The sequence below is a fragment of the Protobothrops mucrosquamatus genome, unplaced genomic scaffold (assembly GCF_001527695.2).
Source record: "Protobothrops mucrosquamatus isolate PMUCROS unplaced genomic scaffold, P.Mucros_1.0 scaffold2282, whole genome shotgun sequence".
In the NCBI taxonomy this organism is placed as follows: Eukaryota; Metazoa; Chordata; class Lepidosauria; order Squamata; family Viperidae; genus Protobothrops; species Protobothrops mucrosquamatus.
Genome location: NW_015388369.1, coordinates 256,856 through 269,453, shown reverse-complemented (window position 1 = coordinate 269,453; position 12,598 = coordinate 256,856). Strand labels below are relative to the sequence as shown.

General features: G+C 41.2%; 1 protein-coding gene across 1 annotated transcript in view; it reads right to left on the bottom strand.

Annotated features, from left to right (window-relative positions):
• PRMT7 (protein arginine methyltransferase 7) overlaps window positions 1-12,200 on the bottom strand; it is a 23,051-nt gene extending 10,851 nt beyond the window's left edge. The window contains exons 1-9 of the mRNA XM_015824567.1: window positions 12,033-12,200; window positions 11,132-11,168; window positions 10,585-10,734; window positions 6,615-6,723; window positions 5,611-5,723; window positions 5,008-5,249; window positions 3,388-3,568; window positions 2,143-2,270; window positions 1,233-1,451 (exon numbers count right to left, since the gene is read on the bottom strand). Coding sequence (XP_015680053.1) covers window positions 1,233-1,451; window positions 2,143-2,270; window positions 3,388-3,568; window positions 5,008-5,249; window positions 5,611-5,723; window positions 6,615-6,723; window positions 10,585-10,734; window positions 11,132-11,168; window positions 12,033-12,196 — 1,343 coding nt within the window. The 5' untranslated portion in view covers window positions 12,197-12,200. The remainder of the gene's footprint in view (window positions 1-1,232; window positions 1,452-2,142; window positions 2,271-3,387; window positions 3,569-5,007; window positions 5,250-5,610; window positions 5,724-6,614; window positions 6,724-10,584; window positions 10,735-11,131; window positions 11,169-12,032) is intronic.
• Window positions 12,201-12,598: the final 398 nt, after the last annotated feature.

Here is a 12,598-nt window from a genome sequence, read left to right as displayed (position 1 = left end):
TCAAGGAGCACTTAGGATATTTCAAGAAAGCAAAGAGATACACAATTTACAGTAAGCAGGCAAATATCTGCAAGAGGAATCCATACACGGTACCTTGGGAGCCGTTTTCAGAATTATTATTTTTTTCTTTCGGCTTGAGGATCTGACCCATTAGCTTTTTGCAAAAACAAGATTGATTAACAATAGGCCCGTTCATTCAAAGGACTGCCAAGTAAATAAAGCAGGTAGATTTCTTAGAAGTATAGAGTCGGCTTGGCATCAAGCTAGAAGCTGGGAGACCCTGAGTTCTACTCCTGCCTTAGGCACAAAGCCAACTGGGTGACCTTGGATCAGCCCCTCTCTGTAGGAAGCTGGTAATGGTAAACCACTTCTGAAATCTTGCCCAGAAAATTTCAAGGACTACTTCAAGCAGTTTCCAGAGTCAACCCTGATTCAAAGGCACAAAGACTAAAAGACTTCTTAAAAAACATCTAATTTTCTTCTATTTCTTGGGGAATCCTACCACGATACCCTAACAAGCTCTTCTATCATTGAACATGTTTTTGTTCAATTGATGCTTGACAAATTAGGATCCTTTTTCACGGATTATACTTTCAAACTTTTGCCTCCACTTCTGATATATCATGCAAGAAACATTTTGTCATAAAAATATGAGATCTGCTATTTTTTTTATACAAGTGTGAATAATAGCTTATTGTTCTAGCAAGGTAATATGCAAAAATCACAATAAATATGACAGAGTAGCAGGACTATGAAGTTGCATTAATGAGTTACCATATTGCAGACCTTGGGAGATTCAGAAATAACGCAGCCTCGGAAATATCTGAGGAAGCTTTATTTAAATCTCAGAGGGTAGGGAGTACAGATCTAAAGAGAAGACAAATCTGCTTACAATTCCTTAGGAAAAGATGTTCCACAGAATTAATGTTAAAAGAATTTAATCAGAGAATTTAACCTTAGCTTGTCAGCATTATAGAAGCTACTGTTTTGGTTCAGACTAAACTCAATAATCGTATTTTAAATACCCGTTAAATAAGGTTAGTGGTTTGCAAAAGTCTAATTCTCGTGATAAGCATGATTTCTTAATTTTTATTTTACTGCACAGCAAAGGCTTTAGCATCCGTCGTTATCAGCCGAGGAGCCTGGAGTCTGCAATCTTAACACATCTGGAAGGTGCCAGCTTGGGAAACAATGCATTACAGAATTTACTGGCACTGTTCGCAAAGGAAGACTAAACAGGGATCATTTCCCTAGTGAACAGAGCAACACAGACATCAAGGCAGGAGATCACAGGTGATTCTGTAAATCTTACTTTCTTCAGAGCTTGAAAATAGCAAGAGGTGCGATCCCAGTCATTGAGTTCTCCAAACCGTGGCCGGGTCCATAGCAGGTGGGCCTGACACACACACACTGGCCTATTGGTGTGCTCAGAAGTCTTCGATTCTTCATTTCTAAAACCGCAGGATTGAATATTATCAGCAAAATGCCCCTTAGATCACCCATCGGCTCTTACTTGAGCCAAAATTATGGAACCAAGGGATGTTTACGGGATGCTCGGAATTTCTGGACCGTTGTCCAATGTTTCCTAACAATCCCCCAGCTTTCAGAGATCAAGAAAGTAGCGATAGTAATAGCGCTTAGACTTATATACCGCTTCGCAGTGCTTTATAGCCCAGAGTCAGCATATTTGCCCCCAACAATCTGGGTCCTCATTTCACCGACCTCAGAAGGATGAAAGGCTGAGTCAACCTTGAGCCGGTCAGGATCGAACTCCAGGCAGTGGGCAGAATTAGCCCACAATACTGCATTCTAACCATTGTGCATCATGGATGGATGAAGAAAGGGCAATAGCAATAGCACTTAGACTTATATACCACTTCATAGTGCGGTTATAGCCCTAAGTGGTTTACAGAGTCAGACCCCCAACAATCTGAGTCCTCATTTTACCGACCTCGGAAGGATGGAAGGCTGAGTCAACCTTGAGCTGGTCAGGATCAAACTCCAGGCAGTGGGCAGAATTAGCCTGCAATACTGCATTTTAACCACAGCACCACCACGGCTCTGCGGTGTGTGTTAGCCTTCCCAGCCTCACACACTTAATTTGATCAACCGCTCCTCTTTCCATTTCCCATCTTGAGTTACCTGCTTTTCTGAAGCTTATACCACACAGAGTAATCATCGTGAAAAGCCGTCAAGTCCACGCTCTGGCCTTGGGACAAAGGTTCCTCATTTGGAAGGAAATAGACACACTGCATCCAATGGTCTCTCCACTGAAAACAAGGGCATAAAAGAGCAATTTGAAAAGCGGAGCAAATTAAGTGTTGATGACTTCCGCTATGTCGCGGAAGGCTTTCGCTGGGGAACTGAGCAAAACAAAAACAAAAACAAAAAAAACATGGACTCTTTCGATAACCTGTCATTGGCAAGACCACTGCTTAGCATTCATTTTCCTGTTGCCGTTCTCCATTTGCTACAGAGGTGTCGTTATGGCAGGTGTCACCCATAAGCACACACTGTGTGTGTTAGAAGAGATGTAAGGCCCTGTGAAATGTGTGTTTCTTGTCCCTGGGTGGAAACACCAGCCTCATTCCAGCGCTCAAGTGCTGCTGCAGAGGTGTGTTTCCAGGACCCTGATAATGTTGTAAATATTGTTTAATTGCAGCAATCCAGAGCATGCCAACCTCGCCAGATCAGGTTAGCCAGGCAGATACTAAGGGAGACAGGTGATCCTGTGAGGAACTGGGCCCCAAGTCATGTAGGGGTTTATAGAGGGCAACCCAGCACCTTGAATTGTGCCCAGAAGCAAACTGGCAACCAGTGCAAAGCAGAGCTGTCAGATGCCCATCACTGCCCACCTGACTGAATTCTGCACCAGTTGAAGCTTCTGGGTGTTTTTCAAGGCAGCTCCACGTCGAGGGCAATACACAAGCTGGGAGATGACCAGGGCATTCATTACCTTTTGAAGGCCTCCCATTCCAGAAAACTGGCACATCAGGTAGAGCCGTGCAAAGGTCTTCCTAACCATAGCTGCCAGTTGCTCATCAAGCAGGAGCTGGGAGATCCCCAAAGTGCAACCCCATCTAAGGTCAAAGATAGAGTATCTCCGGATCTGGGCAGTTCGAACAAGCACAGCCGCTCGGCGTTGGTAGGACTGAGTCAGAGTTGGTCGCTCCCCATCCATATCCGCCCAACCCCCAGGCACTGGGACAGAAGCTCAACGACCTCACCTGGTCGGTCCAGAGTTGAAGGATGTAATTGGGTTTCATCAGCATGTCGATAATACCACAAACCCAAACTGGCAGATGACCCGACTCGCTGGTTTCATGCATCATCTTATCTTTATACCATGAAATTCTTGGTAAGGCAATGAACTGTGTAAAAGCTTACCGGGTTCTCTTCAAAAGGGCTTTGTACCCAATATGGAGCCAAGGAGCATTTTATGGACCCAGCAGGGTCCATGTCAATCTCCCACCAGGAGAGGACCACTTGGGCTTTGCCAGACTTGATGGGTTTCAGCTTCACGGTGTAGGAGGCAGAAGCTCTGCTGACCGGCTTACTGAAATCTATACTGTGGAAAGCAGTGAACTGACATCAGCTCCTTTTAAATGGCAGCTTTTCCCCTGAGTCAGGGGTAGGCAACCTTGGCTCTTTTATGACTCGTGGACTTCAACTCCCAGAATTCCTGAGCCAGCACAGCTGGCTCAGGAATTCTGGGAGTTGAAGTCCACGAGTCATAAAAGAGCCAAGGTTGCCTACCCCTGCCCTGGGTGATTAAACGTTAAGCAGCATTTGTTCATTATGTTAGCAGACACACAAAATCAGCTCACAAGATATATACAAGATATTGTATATCCTCTACTTACAACAGTTCATTTAGTGACTGTTCAAAGTTACCGCAGCCCTGAAAAAGGCGACTTATGACCCTTTTTCACGCTTATGACCGTTGCAGCATCCCCAGGGTCGTGGGATTTACATTTGGATGCTTCACGACCGGTCCACATTTATGACGGTCGCGGTGCCCTGAGATCCTGTGATCTCTTTTTTGCAACCTTCTTTTTTATATATATAAATATTTTATTAGATTTTATAAGGGGTGGGGAATAGGAATGGGATAGGGGTGGGAAGAAATACAATGGTGGGGTTGTCCCCCACAAAAAATTCACCGCTTTAGCAAGCAGACTATCGTCCGGGTACAAATATTGAATAACAATAATTAACATAATGCTAAACAATTATAATCAATAATAGTAAGAATAATCATAAAAATAAAGCTTAATCGATAAATATCATTCATCCTATTAAATTTCACAATCCTTTCTCGCTGTAGCGTGATGCTAACCATTGATAAAAAAATTTCCCATGTTTTAAAATAAACTAAATCTCCCTTCTCTTTAATCTCTAAAGTTAGTCTATCCATTTCTGCACATTCTAGGATTTTCATGATGATAATCTGGTCCGCTGGTAAGTTTTCATTTTTTTCCAAAATTGGGCAAATACAATTCTCGCAGCTGTCAATACATGCAATATTAAATATTCATTCTCTTTTCCATAATTAAGTCCTAATATTCCTAACAAAAATAGCTCTGGCTTAAATTCCATCTGTATTTTAGTCATCTTTTCTAGCCATATATGGATCTTGAACCGACATTTCTTTGCATTAGGACATATCCACCAGATGTGATAATAGGTACCTGCCTTTTGTTTACATTTCCAACAGATATTCAATACATTTTTAAACGTTTTCGCTAATCTAACTGGTGATCTTTTTGCAACTTTCTTCCATGGGGAAGCCATAGTTACTTAACAACCCTGTTATTAGTTTCACCACTGCAGCAATTCACTTACAAACGTAGCAAGGAAAGTCGTAAAACGGGGGAAAGCTCGCTTAACGAATTTCTCACCGAGCAACATACATTTTGGGTTCAATTGCGGTCGTAACCCGAGGACTACCTGTGTAAGGAAAAATACACACATCCCTAAAAACAGACCCCACAGGACAGCACTCACCTGAACATAGTGAGAACTTCACTGAGTGGCACAAAGTCCCGCCAGGGCATCTGATTCAGCTGGATGTCGCAGACCGATGGCGCACCGGGGCAAACGTCCATTTCTGGTGGGAGGACAATGGTCTTCTGGCCACTTTCCGCTTGGATAGGAATGGGAGACAGCTTGTTCCATGACCACATGCGTTTCGACTCCACCACTTGGGCGTACACCGTGGCTCTGTGAGGCACTGCCTCACATCCCTCCTTTAAGGACGAATAGGAAAGAAATCAAATAAAGTTCATACGCTTTGGGAGAAAAGGCAGCAGTGACACGAACGGCTATCCTAAAAATAACAACTAGGCAGAAAACTGACTTTCAGGGATTTCAGAATCAGGTCTAGCCCAGGGGTAGGCAACCTTGGCTCTTTTATGACTCTTGGACTTCAACTCCCAGAATTCCTGAGCCAGCCATGCTGAGGGGAAAGGGAGAGGTTTCCAAGCTGAGCCATGCTGGCTCAGGAATTCTGGGAGTTGAAGTCCACGAGTCATAAAAGAGCCTGTCTGTCTTTCTACCCACCACAGAACACAGGTGAATGTATCTTCTCTGGTCTGGTTCATTCCTCACCTGTACAAGATGCTTGTGAGCGTGCTCGTAAGATGGCAAGGCCCCTTCCCCAATTAGCTCGGTGTCAAACAGCTCTGTTATCAGGATGTTCGCACGAGATTCCATGTCTCCGTCTGGAAAACATAAGACAAAACTGGCATCAACAAGTGACTCTGGAATTTTGCTTGGAAGACTCCCAAACAAACTTGTTTTTAGGCTTTTCTACTAAATTTGTTTGATCTCAAAGCATACAGGTAGTCCTCGACTTACAGCCTATATGCAGCAGAAGGCCCAGGAAAAAAAAGATGCAACTTTAGCAATTAGCAACTGGCAATCAGAGAGAGAGAAAAAATAAAATATTTCTTAGGTATGGCATTCCACTGAAGTACACAGTGCCAACACAGCAATCTTATTAGTGCTAGGATGATATATATATATATATATATATTTTCTCCCTGAACATTTTGTTTAAGTAGTCCTCTAAATTAATTGCATTTTTAAAAAATATTTTCTTGGACTGTAGTTTGGCTTTGTATAATTACATTCTGCTTTATGCACACCCTCTCTTTTTAAAAAGAGAACAAGTAGTCCTTGACTTACAACCATGGATTGAGTGACCGTTCAAAGTTACAGCACAGAAAAAAAGTGACTTATGACCATTTTTCACTCTTGTGACCGTTGCAGCATCCCCATGGTGACATGATCAAAGTTCAGATGCTTGACAACTGATTCGTACATATGACGGTCACAGTGTCCCGGGGATCTTTTTGCGATCTTCTGACAAGCACGTCAATGGGGAAGCCAAATTTACTTAACAGCCGCATTACGATCCTAACTGCAGTGACTCACTTAACATTTGTGGAGAGAACGGTTGTAAAATGGGGCAAAAACTCACTCATCAACTGTCTTACTTAGCAATGAAAATGTTGGGCTCCGTTGTGGTTGTGAGTGGAGGAATATCAATACACACAAAAAAAATATTCTGCTCTCTGTAAATCAAGACACGGAATCCCCAGTAACTTTACCTGATCCCACGGTGACTTCGGTCGAATGCTTGTTAATTATCTTTATTTTGTCCCCAAAGCCATTCTTTTCCACTATCTTCATAGCTGTGAGGGCCATTGGCTTAAAGACCTGCAGTATAACAATCCTTGCTATTTATACAATGTATTGCAACGGTTCGAGACGCTATTTATTTAAATCTGTCAAGGCCGCCCGCTCCAGTACTCTGGGCATCCATAATGCATTTCAACATGCCATTTGTATTACCTCATTCATTTTAAAAAGCTTTCCAGCAGGGCTGTGGAGTCGGAGTCGGAGGAAATTTTGAGTACCTGGAGTCGGAGTCAGAGTCGGCAAACAATGCACTGACTCCGACTCCGGTTCATATAGATAAGCTTTGTTTTTGTTCTAAAACAACCAAATAATGTGGTTTGTATTTTTGAACTGGTAAAGTTCCTGTTCCTGATGTTTATGCCTGCTGCTACTATCCAGCCACTTGATTAATTAAATTAATAAAAAAAAATTAATAAAACTTTGTTGTTTTCATTGTGTTTGCCTTTTGCTTAAACTGTTCAATACAGTAGACTGTTGGCTTCCCAGCCAGTAGTCCTGTGGTAATGACATGTATGTTGCCTTTCTTTCCTTCAAGGAATGTATAAAATACATTCGCATATTAATACAGAGGAGTCGTAGTCGGAAGTACAAAAAACTGAGGAGTCGGAGTCGGAACATTTATCTACCGACTCCACAGCCCTGCTTTCCAGTGCGGAGCTGTCATTTGGAGTGGAATGTCTAGGACAAAAAGTGAGGGCTGGAGGAAGCACCTTTTGTCACGTAAATCCCTGAGTTTTTTGAGACAGTGAAGAGATTTTGCTGCTTGCCCTCCTGTGGATTTTAAAAGTCCACCACTCTAACGCAGGGTCTCCGAACTTGGCAACTTTTAAGACTTGTGGACTTCAACTCCTGGAATTCCCCAGCCAGCAGAGCAGAACTGGCTAGGGATTTCTGGGAGTTGGAAGTCCACAAGCCTTAAAGTTGAAAGTTTGGAGACCCTTGCTCTAATGGACTTGGCTTTTCGTTTCTAGCTTCCGAGCTTCATTTCAGCCTTTTCTCATTCCTGGTTCAGACTAAAACTCCCAGATTTTCCCCAGACCACTAAAGACCAAGCTAGATGAGGATTTGAGAGGTCCAATATATCTGGAGGGCATCCAGTTGGAAAAGGCTGAGTTGGATGAACAGGAAGTTGCTTCTCTGGGCCCAAAACTTAGATGTCTTACAGTATTTTTACTTCTCTCGTTCTTGTGGAATGCAAAGAGGAAGGAGATACTGGGGAAGCTCCATTTGAATGGTTGGTCCTAAAGAAATTCTATAATCTTTTATATTCCTTATTAGAGAGAAACCTTCATTGAGCAGAACAATATCTAGGCGAGTGTCCGGTTTTAAGAACATCTTACAAATTCACTGCTCAGACTGGAGCCAGAATCTTCTTTGATACAGTTTGATGCCACATTAACAAGAAATCATTCTACTTATTCTTTTTTTTTTTTTTTACATTGGAGAAGGTTGCCCACTTACTCCTCTTTGTCAACTTGCAAAAGCTGGATTAATTTTTTTGCATTGACCTGGCCAGTCAAAACAAGGCAAATTACGACTACTTAGCAAAAGTGTTTTGACTTTGTATTCTCAAGGCCACAAAGCTTCTGTTTATATTAAAGTATGCATCTAATTAATGAATGACAAAATAAAATGCTTGTCGCATTCCAAGCTGTCAAGAATGCTTCCTTTCCTGCCAAAATGAAAATGTGAAACTCAAAGTCGAGGAAAAGTACAGATAGCTACAGATCCCTGTGGGCCAAGAAATCTTTCATTAGTCAATGGCTTAATACAAAAGCTAGCCCAACCTGACTTTGTCCCTATCTCCTCAAAACACAAAAATTCCTACCTATAATCAGAGCCTTATTATTATTTCAGCGTCATCAAAACACAGAGGTTTTCTTGGAAGCCAGCCAAGCATTAACTAAGTGTATGCATGCTAATAAGCAGACTCTAAAGTGGGAAAACAAATTGCACAGTTTCAGGCATCTGTGGACGAATCCACTTTTTGAACCCCTAGGGTTTCTTTTTTTTTACACAAAGGAGGAAGAAGTTGATGTTTCACAACTATCATAACGTTTGCAATCCATTCTGTTGGATGCAAATACAGTTTTCTTATATGTAGAAATGTGTCTTTGTTAACTACGAGACAAAGCAATTGCTGGATAGGAGATTCAACTAAATACCAGCAATTATCAGCTGGAAAAACAGAGGGTCTAAGATATTGACGTTCACAGACAAGAAGTCTTATTTAGATATTCCTTTACCCTATTGTGCAAAATTCAGCACAAAAACTTTGGCATGGATTTTGTAGGGGGGAAAAATGTGTACACCTTTGGATAAAGATTGCTCGAGAAAATATTGGGAGAGGAGATAAAGTGCTCCCTATTTTAACCCCTCTATCTCCTTAGTTAAGGGAGTTAATCTCCTTAACTAGTTAAACCTCCTGATTAAAATGGATCCTTGTGTGATGTCTGCCCTCTGGGCAATGATAAAGAATGCAAGTTAGATGAAGTGCTTAAATCAACTCTTCAAATCAAAAACAGAATCACGGAAGCTATGTTAAAATAGGAACAGTAAGCAAAACAGAATGAGGTCTCCGAAAGCCTGGGGCTTAGGCATCCAATGGAACCATCAGATCATTATTTTTTTAAAAAGGAGTTATGAGTAGAAAATAATATTTAACATTTAAATGTAACCCAATAAAAACAAGCTGAATTTTTATCCTGGTCCCACTCACTACTTTTCAACATAATCCCCAGCCTAATGTTTAATTGTGGCCTTGGACACAGGGGAAAAAAATTGTGCATCCATGTATTAAAATATCAGTTGGGTGTACTGGATGTACTAAAAAGACTGCAGTGACAGAATACCAAGGAAACTAGACTCTATAGCAGCTTTCGTTATCCCACCTATTTTTTTTATATCCTGATTAGCAAGACTCCTGAACTTAGGCACAGTAGGGCTTTGTCATTTACTACAAACGCTTTCCAACATTTTCTTCTCTTTATTGTTTGCAAGAGTAACGTATTTGATGCATCACATTTTTCAGACCGGTATGTGATTACCTTTCTTCAAGAGTAGGTATACAGGTACAGCAGAACAGTCTGCCTTTCAAATTTGAAAATCAATGCATATCCAAAGTGAGACGGCTCTAGTCCAGGACCGCAAGAAAATCAATTAAACGCTGGGATTCACGAAGAATGCTCTGGAAAGCAGAGCATTCATAAAGCATTGTCAGGACCTTGGAGAGCTCACTAGAGGAAGTTACAGATTGGGTAGTCTCCCAATAAAAAAAGGCAGCTCAGCATTTTTGGGATCAATGGGGTTTTTTTAGAAGGCTGGCAGGAACAGTAGATGCGTTTAGCTTAGTTCTTTCCTGCTACATTATCTATTTATTCATATATTCACACATACATAGGTACTACAGTTGGGACTAGAAAAATGTCATTAAATCGAGGAGTACCTGTATAGGAGGGTCATCTTCTGAGTAGTTCAAATCAAGACCTCGACTTGATGACTATCAATTAACAGGAAGGCTATAATCTGAGGCTTGAATGGCAAAAAGAGAGGATGCTGATGGCCTCTTTTGAACGAGAGTTTAATTCTGAGTTCAACACACTCAGAATCTGCAGGGTTTTGCTCAACATGTATCCCTAGAAACATGGCAAAGGATTCTCAAGCACTATGCTGGCAACAATAAAGCAAGGATGTAAACCCTGTTAACAGTCATGCTACGAGAAACACTCAAGAATATGTGGGATGGGCAGAGAAAAGAACTTAGCTTAATATGGAACGTGGCAGAACAAACGACGTTTGTTTCATTCACGTAGTCGAGAACTGACTCCTGCTCAATTGATCCGCGTGGGTTACTCACAGACAAGGGAGAAGGATGCTCACCTCAACCCCATAGCAGAAGTCAGCCCCTGCTGTCACTGCCATCATGGACAGGAGGCCAGTGCCAGTCCCAATGTCCAGGACAATGGCTTTTTCCCCTCTCTCTTTCACTCTGCCAACTGCAGCACGAATACCTTGAAAATACTTGACATTCTGTTAAAAGAAAGAAGGATCCATTATTCCAGTGTGTTCCTACGATGGGTCTGGGATCTGTGAGCATTTGCAAAACAATGGATTAAAAGGTAAACTTTCTGAAAGATGCTCATTATGATTCCAGATGTGGCTATATCAGGCCTATGGTACAAAAACTAGCTCAAAAAATCTGAAATTCAAAGTTTCCAATAATTGTACACAGACACCTGAAAATAAGAAGTCAATCCACCCCCACCCCCAAATACTTATTACTTTTTTCATTAGAAATTATCAATGTAATTTAGACAATTTGTTTGTTTTTTTTGCCTCACAATTGGAGTGTGGAAATTCATGGAACTACATAAGAAATGTCAACATTTTTTAAAAAAAATATAGGTAAAACAAATAAATAACTTACTCGGTCCTTGTCATTCAACATATCTGCATAGCAGGACCTGTAAATAAGATAACCTTTATTGTTATTTTTTTACTGTGGGCACAACGGCACACATCAAAAATGAAATTTAGTTGCCCGCTCTCAAAGTGAAACACATACATGACACACACCTAAACATACTATGTACAACATATGTATAGACCCACCCCCCTACATATACATAGCAAATAAAATAAAATTCAGTTTTCAGCTCAAACACAGTACAGATTCAGAGAGCTATCAAGGAGCGGCAATATTATCAGAAAAGAGCTAAATAAATGACAGAACGAACAATTTCTGTTATGGCATATTACCAAATACGCAAGCACAATGACTGCACTACTACTTATAAAATGACAGGGGAAAATGTCGCATTTATGCACAGAACCCTCTGAAATAATGCACAGGAAATGGGACTCGTGCACAAAAATGGATTGGATCAAAATCAAGAGTGGGAGAGGATGTATCCTTAGATAACCCGATTCAGAGCTCTAGGAGGCCTCAACCAGCACCCTGAATTGCACCTAGAAGAAAATGACCCATAGTCTCAAAACAGGGGGTCAGCCACTATTATCCAGATGTACACATCATTGTCTAGACCACCCCAATTTGCATGAAGTGTAATTTCTGAATGCTTTTCAAGAGCAGTGCACGTAGACCCACGGGTCTTCTAACTTGGCAAGTTTAAGACTTGTGGACTTCAACTCCCAGAATTCCTCAGCCAGCCCTGTCAAATCTGTCTCTCCAAAAGTTGTCAAGAAGTTCAAACAAAAAGGTTTCTATGCTGTATCCTGGCCTGAAACAAAGCTGCCACTGTGCTATGTTGAATTATATACTAACATTATGTTTAAATATATATGTATATATACATATCCCAACAGACCTTGCTATTTCCTGGTGGTAATCATAATTCTCGTCTTCCTCTAACCACTCCATGGCTCCAGTAGTCGGATTGGCTCTTCCACAGAAAACCTTCATGACCCTCTGTTTTATTTTGTTATTTGTGAGTACAGTTCTTTTTAACCCAGTTCCTATCTTTGGATACATACACTAAAACCTATTGCAACAAAAAAGAAATTGCAGTTTAGGAAATGATGTGTACAACCAAAATGTGCCATTGTCACGTCAAAACAAAGCTTTGTGGTCTTCTGGGATGGGATTTACCCCAAGAACTGAAAAGAATGACCTAGCAGCTACATTTATACGCGTATATGGTGGGGCTGCCCTTTACAGGTAGTCCTTGACTTACAACCATTTGTTTAGTGACCGTCTTAAACCTATGAAATGCGCGGCTAGGTCAATTTCATAAATGAATCAAAAAGAAAACAAAACTTGGATCAATTTGATTATCCGGCAGAAATCCCCTCCCCTGAAATATTTGTTTATTTAATAATCTTGTTAAATAGGAATGGGAAAGCTTATAAACTATTGGTAGACCCACTATGTGAA